Raw genomic sequence first — 9,398 nt, forward strand, 5'->3', positions numbered from 1 at the left:
AAAATTTTGTTGTTGTTCTCGACTTGATTTTTATTTTATTACCTCATCTCCATAGTTACTATTTGCAAATAGTCAATAATATTGTAGGTCCATTTTATTTTTGTTCTTTCTACGTGACGTTATAACACATTTTCATTTAATTTCTGTTGTGCATATATTGTTGTATGTTTATTACAAAAAAATGGCGCAGTAATCATTAATTGTCAATTCCGTCATTAAATACTACACAAAATACAAAATAAATAGCACCATGAAATTTCTTGTAAAAACTGGTTATTATGAAGTTATTTTAAAATTTATAAGTTTAGCAGTTTGGATTCTTATAACGAACAAAATAAACAAACTTCCTCTTTTATATATATATAGATTTATTGATTTAGCCATATTTTCAATGTGTTAATTTTAACGTAAATTTCATAGAAAAAAAAAAAACATATTAAGCAGAGCAACTCTTTATGTGCCAATGAAGAATTTTGTGACACTAAATTAGAATAACTAGTTGGTTTTATTAAGCTGAAACTAATTATTTTTCAAAGCATTTTGAAATATTTTTAGTTTTCTTATATGTATCTCTTTCAATAACTTTTTGTATATACTCATTTTAGGCTTATTCAGCTGGTCGGTGTGTGGATCTTTCCCCATATCGCTTATTTGATGGTCATGTCACAGGGACCCATGTTTCAACTGCAGCTGTGAAGGTAAGTTAAATCTTTTATATAATTCTGTACAAATTTAAATATCCACACAGAATTTCTATTAAAGTTTTTTTTTCTTCCATTCCCCATTAGGATCTGCTGAAGCCACTGGGAGGATTTCCAGCTCTCTACCCTCTTTTAGAGAATGCAGGAAAAATGCTTCGAAGCCAGCAACCAGACTTTTGTGGACTTTCTCCTCAAAATGAAGGAAAAGACACAGAAGATCTTTCTGAAGAATGGGTAGTACTTTCATCCAGAACACATGCAGGTAAGACTATATATAATTTCTCAGTATTTCAAAACAGCTTTTGTTTTCACAGTGAATTTAGGGTTAAATGTGTCGTGTATAAGACATGTTTCAGTGTGCAAAACATGATTATTTGTATACCCAATTGACAGATTTGATGTATGGAACAATACTTTGCTTATTCAACAGACAGGTATAACTTATGTTACAGGACTGATTATTTACCAAGAAGAAAAGTGTATCATATAGTTGGGTATGTGATACACTTCTTCTAGGTAAACAATCAGTCTTGTATCATAAGTTACAGCTGCTTATGTCTGTTGGGTATGTGATACACTTCTTTTAGGTAAACAATCAGTCTTGTATCATAAGTTACACCTGTCTATGTCTATTGGTTATGTGATACACTTTTCTTCTAGGTAAACAATCAGTCTTGTATCATAAGTTACACCTGTCTATGTCTGTTGGGAGACATAAGCAGCTGTAACTTATGATACAAGACTGATTGTTTACCTAGAAGAAAAGTGTATCACATAATCAAGACATATTTGCTGTGTGACATAAGACTGAATTTAAGTTAAAAGGCAAGTAATGTATAACACTGTACTAGCTGTGTATCCAGTAGACAATTTTTATGTGTTAGACAGTATTAATTGTATGTTCTCCAGATGTTTATGTACCCAGTAGAAAACTTTGTCTTCCAGTGACCCAACGTGTGCTTACCCAGGTTTTCGATTTTCTGTAGTGAGCAGATTGCAGTTAGTCCATCGTGTAGCCAAAACATTTTGAACATTAAATATATTTACCATTATTTTTTAGTTTAAAATTTTTCCCCCATTTTTTGCTTTAATTGCACTATGGTAGTCTGTGTATTACTTTTTATCTATGATACTATTATAGTTGCCAATATAAGAATTATTTTTTTTTGTAATTGCAAAACTGATTGAGCACTCCTTAGTTTGAATAGGAGCTGTAGTATAATTTAAATATATTAACTAAATAACATTAATAATGAAATAATTATTAATGTTTTAAACTCACACTTCAAGCAGATAACAGATTTTGTGGTAACACGAGTATACATAATAAATTTTCATAAAACACAATAATTTCTTTAGTATTGGAAATTATATTAAAATATTGAGTATGTTGATAAAGCTGTTGAACAGCTTTATTCCATTTATAAAAGCACACTTACAGGAGTTAGTGAATTTGCTTAGTTACTTATTGCCATTATATTTAAGTTATTCATATATATCAGAGGTTCTGAATGATGACACAAGCAGTAACATAGGCCTATGAAATTTTTATAATCTAGAAGAGTTCTCTAGTAGGTCAGCAGTAACTTTATACAAATTTGCAGCTTTAAACTATCTGGTTAGATTTCTTGCAGTGGACAGGGTACAGATAACCCATTATGTAGCTTTGTGCTAAAACAACAACATAATCAACATAATTTTTGAAGTCAGCAAAGTTTTTACTAATGAAATAATATAAACATGGTTACTTAATTGAAACAAGTATAACGCTGCTCACTTTTTTACCGTATATTTTATAGTATTCAAGACACTTTCGACACATCTTTTGTAATATAAAATTAAGAGTATTACTTACTTCATATTTTCATTTTACCTAATTGAACGTTCTTGTGAAACCAACTTACACTGTTGATTTGTAGCTTCAATTCACATTATATACAAAAATGTCTGCTGAAGTTGTGTGGGAATGGTAGACCCCACAATGGAGAAATTTTGCCCCCCCCCCCCAGCACCACCTCCAATCTGAGATTTAGTTTTTTAATATTTTTAAAATTTTCTATATTGTGACTCCCACTGACATGAAAGTGTTAACTTTTTCTGCCACCCCTCACTAAAAAATCCTAGAAATGTCACTGTAACCTTGTATGTTATGTTAATTACACTTACACAATCTTTACACATATATGAATATTCATCCATCCTATCCTCAAGCTTGTAGCTTTTTTATTATTTTGGTATTCAATGCCTCCTTAGCTTAATTTTAATGAACATTTCAGTAAAAAAATATTTAAATAAAATACCATTTTCACTTTGAAAATAAAACTTTTGTATGGGTTTTGCTCATTTGATCATTAGTTTGGTGAAAGGTGATAGTAATTTCAAAATTCAACAAGGACTGGTCATGGAAAAATAATTTTTAATATTTTAGTCTGGTTGTGAACGTTTTTGATTTGTATTAATTTTATTATTGTTTTATATTGCTGATTTGATCACCTATTTACAATTCATTTATTTTATAGTATCAGAACAATTGATTTACTGATTAACAAATATACATATTGAAGATTAATTGCACTTTAAAAGAAGAATGATGAAAGTCCCATTCTGCTCTTCGAACTACTTTGCTTGTTTTTGTTCAAGCCTAGCCTGATGATCATGATTAAGCGCTATTGCTTGACACCACAATTTCCATCATAACAAACTTCTACAAAGGATGTCAAGGTCAGTCATAGACCACACATCCAAACAAATTTTCCATGGATGTTTCTCACTTTTTGGTATGAGAAGCTTCAAAACTTTGTTTATTATCCTATGTACTCTGCTATGTAACATTTTCTGTTTCCATTATAAGATTCCTTTTCAAAATGTATTGTTCTTTTGCCCTACACAATTTAACAATATCACTGTATGATTCATCCAGCTATAAGTCTACACATGATGGCATTGTACTCAGAAAATCTCCAATAACCAAATATGTAGGTTTTAAGCATGTTTCCTGTGGCATCATGGCTTGTATCTGCAACAGTATATTACTACATTAGTGTATGTACATCACCCTTTTTATAAGATGTGATCAACCATCTGTAATTAGGTATGAAGTAGATTACATTATAGTTTTAATTCAAATATTTGGTTTTAATCTGTTTTTTTAAGTGGAGTGGAGAGTTCACCAGAACCAGGTAGCCAGTTTCTTGCTGTTGGTTTTGCACATGATCCAGGGACATCCCCAGAATCAAGATGAGCTTCTTGAAAAGAGTGGTATTCCTATCATTGGTGCCCTTATGCAGAAGGTGATTAATGCGGTTACTGTGTTTTAATATAAATTACTACTTCACTAATGATAACAATTCAGTTTTACATTTTAATAATTCATTTGAACAATACATTACTACATACAGATAAGTTATGTTAAGTTTATGAGAAGGCATTGTCTTGGTATAACAGCTCTGTCAAATTGGAATCTTTTGTTAATTTTTGAGAAAACACTTCTGGATGAGTTTCAGAAATATCTTATAATTGTACTAGCAGAGTACCCGGCATTGCTCTGATGAAAATGGCTTTAAATATCCTGATTTGTTTTGATTAAGTCAACCATATAAATCATGATTTTTTTGCAAATAAATCAAAATAATTTCTTTACCTAACTAAGTATTTTGATTAACATCAATAAAAATAACAATGTGCAAAAAAAATAAAAATTTGCTTAAGCTATTTTAATAAGAGCAAAACCAAATATAAATTACTACTTCACTAATGATAACAATTCAGTTTTACATTTTAATAATTCATTTGAACAATACATTACTACATACAGATAAGTTATGTTAAGTTTATGATCCAGGGACATCCCCAGAATCAAGGTGCATGACATCTCAAGTTTCCAAAATAAAATAGATTAAATAAATTATAATGGTTTTTACCAGTGTTTAACTAATTAGTAATTAGTACCTAGTTATTTGACAGTTAATAATAAAAATAATAAAGTAAAATTACATACTAGATATATGGAATGAAAAATTAATTAATAATTAGACTTAAGTGATCATATAGGCTACTAACCATGGCAATGACAAAATAGAGTAATCACACCAAACTTGTGAACTGTTGAAAATCAAAGTCTTCTTATTGTTTTATGAACTTTAACAAGTCAAAGAAAATTCATTGAAATAATCCAGACCTTTGAGGAATTTTCCACATCATCTCATTTATTCAAGAGACCAGAAAAGAAGAACTTTGAAGTTATAAGCAGGTATGATCAGTTGGGTTGAAAAAAAACCATTGCATATGTGGTTTCACCTGCCAGTGTTGGATACTCATCTTGGGTAACAAATAATCTGTCTTTAGATTGAGTAAATGTCCTGTTTCCATTGTTCTTTCCTGAGAATGTTCAAGTCATACAAAACTGTGTGAATTAGAGAATAAAACATCTCTGGGCCAGTCAGGTTCTTTGTATGTTATTGATGAATTGATTAATTACCCAAGGCATTGGACTATGTGATTGGTGGGCCCATTAATGACACAGGAGATATATTTCATCGGGTTGTTCAGAACAAGGTGCTTTCCAATCTGCAGCAGTAGTCATTGTCAAAGAGAATTGCATGTGCCAAAACTTTCTGAAGTACATTTTTAATGGCCATTTGAAATCCAAGGATGATAATATAGTACATTGCATCACAGACTTTATGCATCATTGCAGAATGATGAACAAGGCAAACAGACTGTGTAAATAGCAAATCCCTTTTCCACTTAGGCAGTGATATGATTGTTTTGTTAGACCCAGATGATGAATGAACTAAGGCTGTGCTGAGTAATTCTTGGGACAAGCGGAAATTATCAACAATTCAAGCTTTGAATTATGAACTTGCAAAGATATACCAACCTGTCAATAGTTTTTTGTGGATTTCAAAATGTAGTTTGTAGTGCCATTTTTTTGGGGAGAAAGGTATGGGAAGATAGAGATAAGCTGACATGGAGCTATAGTTTTGTATAATTCTTGGGATAAAGAAGCAGGTGAAACAGAAAAACGTGTACTTTGACAACAACTTAATTGGAACCAAAAAACAGGATGCAGAAACTGTGCTGTCTCTACTGGATTCAGTTTTGATAGGTATCAAATGTGATACCCAGTGCTTAAAGCAAATGATTTTGCATAGTAGCAATGCCACATGCTACTTGAACAAATATGTAATGGTGCTTAATAAAAGAAAATTCCTATTGGATGACCATTTTTGTATGGGCATATCAATGATTTGTCAATTAGATGTGTGCTGATGGCATCACAAATTGTGACAGCATTGTGGTCCAAAGGAGTTCTTCAAAAGTATTTTGACCAATCAGTGAATCCCAACAAGAATAAGTCATTGTTTGTTTCAAATCTGGGAAAGATCTCTAAAGTGCTTACCAAATATATGCAGTTGAGCAATGGAATGTTTGAATACACTGAAAATTCATTTAAGAATCCTGGAAGAGCTGGTTTTAGAGATTCATGCATTCACAATGAATGACTTAAGTGCTGAAACATTGAAGATGATATCTCAGTGACAGTTGATTCAGGGAATGATACTGTTGTTTTGAAGAAAATAACAGCTGGTGGTGAGGATAAAGGAGATGATAGTAATTATAAATATATTGCTGATAATAGCAAAGAAAGAGATGGTGGATGACATTGGGGTGGATGATGAAGAGGAGGATAGATGTGGTAATGAGTTCAATATGGATGAATGTGTTGACTAGACTAGGTAAACAATAAATCACTTTGCATATCAAAAACTAGTTGTTAAGGATGGGAAGGAAGATAATTCAAATATTTACACTGGTTGTGAAGATTACTATGTGTTGGTGACCTTTCTGGTGGGTTGGGCAAAATTATTTTGATATGAAAAAAAGTACATATCAAACTCTTGTGAAAACTCAACCATAAAATCATCTACAGAAAACACTTGCATATGAAATTACTCTGACAGGTATGATTTACCAAGAGAGCATGAGATTTGGAATGCAATTTAATGGCTATTTGCAGAAGAAAGGAAAGGATATAGAGGATATAAAAATGGGAAAAGAGGTTGCAAAGGCATAGATTCCAAAAACAAAGATGTGATTATTGCATTCCTAGAAAAAAACTGAAATGTAAAATTAAAATGAAGACTTGAGCTCTTCAAGTCACAGTTCAGTGATACCAAAGCTGATTGATTCTCAACTAATACAGGATTAAAAGCCAAAATATCTAATTCAAAGCAAGTGGACAGAAATGTTTTTGAGTTTGTTGTCATGGCATTTTTGACATTTATATCTTCATGGTTCTCATATTCCATCTTATAAAAGACAATAAGCCATGCAGTTTAATTGTTTGTGTTTTTGAATACAGGAGCTTTGAAGACATCTTTAAAACTGATTTTATAATCTTTTAGTAATATTATATCTGTATATTCTACTATGAAAGTGATAGACTATGGAAAAAAACATTTCATCTTTGATTATTCAGTGGTTGGAAGGGAAATTTTGTCCAAGATGAAACCAAAACCAGTTACAGAATTTCTGTGATCTTGATCTAAAAGATATTGCAATAACAGCTGCAAGTTTACTATTTCTGTATCTAGCAATTCTTGTTTTCCCATCCAAAAAAGTCCAAATCAGTGTATTTTCTCATAAATTAGGATTAATCTTTTTTGTCCACTTTTTTAGCTAAGTAGCATCTATAATATTCTGTTGAAATGCTGTTTTTATACAGAAATTATTATCAAGAGGTCTTTAGAACTTACTGTTACTGACTTTTTTGTCATTTATATCTTTGTATTTTTGTGAGTCAGCAAAAGTTATTCAAAATATTGTCAGAAGTATACAATTTGGGATAAGTTTAATTCATGTGTAAAGTAAAACTAGCTTATAATTAAGACTATTTAGTAAATAATTACTGTTTTGTAATAAATTGATATTTAACTTTTGTCCATAGTTTTTTGATTCAGAAAATGTTGTTCAAGTGAATGAACATTGATCTCAATTTTGTCAAAAGTTTTAAAGGTGCGTGATAGGATTATTAATTGAACATTTTTTTATTTGACATTTTAAAATTGATTTTTTGATTATATCTTCAGAAAGATTTTTAGAATTTTTTATAAAACATGAATATTACATAGTTGTATTATTAACGATACTAAGAAATTGTGTGTAATTAAAAATTTGATTAACCATAAAAAAAAACAATGTAACCAGAGCACTTTAAGAAGAAATAGACCTATTCATTTAATTCCTGTTAAAGGAAGGGCTACTCCAATAGCACTTGGGTTACCAGGTTTCTTATTTTGTGATGCATTTTGTTGTAGCTTTCACTTTAAGATGGTTTATTATATTTTACTGTGTATTTTGTCGTAAAAACAATGATATTTTTATACAAGTACATAATAAAAACTTAACTGTAATATGTACTTTAACTTATGAATGCGGCAAATACTGTAATGTTGTTGATAATGTTTCAATACCTTCATCTCTTGGCTCTAATATGTACTTTAGTTTAGCAGATACTGTAATTTTATGTATAATGTGTCAGTATCTTCATCACTTGGGTCTACTATGTATTTTAGTTTATGCATCTAGCAGTTTAGCAGATACTGCAATGTTGTTGATAATGTTTAGATTCCTTCATCACTAGTGGATGTAAACCTTCTGATGGCTACCCAGTTACTAGTAGAAGGAGCTGCTAGCTGTGAAAAATCTGCAGAGCTTTTACGAAGTATTTATCAATACATTTTGTTCGATTTTGCAATCTGGAGTAAAGGCACCTTTCCTGTACGAATAGGTAATTTATTTTTGTAAACATTTTACCTTGTATAAGGCCAATAAAATTTGAAACAAATGGAATTACCTTAAAAAGTTTTACTGCAAATGTTAAACAGAAGAGTGTAAACAATAACAGTTACTCCCAATGAGTAATAGATTGTATACGTGTGAATGACATCATCATCTCCATTTTATATGCGTTTCATTTCAGTAATACTATACCTTCTAATGTTCTGTTATAGTTACGTAATGAATAGATTAAATGGTTCTCTTAAAAAAAACATCATTTTTTTTTTTGAAAATATTATAAGTTTATATAATATCTAGAGCTACTTATAATCCAAACATGCAATGTCTTTTTTTTCTGAAATAAATTGCATGAAATTATAATTTCATGGAAATGATTATGAACAATACTCATACACAGCAATGAGTTTCTTTATAGCAATGGCCACATAGTTTCAACTGATTCATTTGTAACATTATACATCTATCTATAATTAAATTTTATTGTTTTATTGCTCTTTGAACATGTCTAACTACTATCTGTGCCATTATAAGTTGTAAATGACTTGGGGAACATGCAGCTCACATTACGCTATTGAATTACATTACCCAGGAGCTGCTCGCACGTGTGCCTCGTGAACCACTTTAATTATATAATTATTATTATTACTTATTTTACCTAATCTAGTCTTAAAAAACTCAAAAAGATTGTATTTTTAGATCTTAATTACTTTTATAATAATAAATAAAGAATAAATTCTTACCCAATTTTTTTTTCTTGCTCCCGGGTTTCGATGAGAGTTAACCCTATTTTGTATACTATAGATAGTAATGAACTTAATAATTTTTATTTAATTAAATAATGCACCAAAGAATATAGATTAATAACATGGAAAAAGTAAGACAAGTTCACTGACG

General features: G+C 30.4%; 1 protein-coding gene across 1 annotated transcript in view; it reads left to right on the forward strand.

Annotated features, from left to right (window-relative positions):
* LOC106469228 (neurobeachin-like protein 1) overlaps positions 1 to 9,398 on the forward strand; it is a gene marked incomplete at its 3' end in the record, with an annotated part of 92,016 nt that overhangs the window by 54,452 nt on the left and 28,166 nt on the right. The window contains exons 14-17 of the mRNA XM_022397681.1: positions 606 to 698; positions 789 to 963; positions 3,855 to 3,991; positions 8,331 to 8,493. Coding sequence (XP_022253389.1) covers positions 606 to 698; positions 789 to 963; positions 3,855 to 3,991; positions 8,331 to 8,493 — 568 coding nt within the window. The remainder of the gene's footprint in view (positions 1 to 605; positions 699 to 788; positions 964 to 3,854; positions 3,992 to 8,330; positions 8,494 to 9,398) is intronic.

The sequence above is a fragment of the Limulus polyphemus genome, unplaced genomic scaffold, assembly GCF_000517525.1.
Source record: "Limulus polyphemus unplaced genomic scaffold, Limulus_polyphemus-2.1.2 Scaffold3365, whole genome shotgun sequence".
NCBI classification, from domain to species: domain Eukaryota; kingdom Metazoa; phylum Arthropoda; class Merostomata; order Xiphosura; family Limulidae; genus Limulus; species Limulus polyphemus.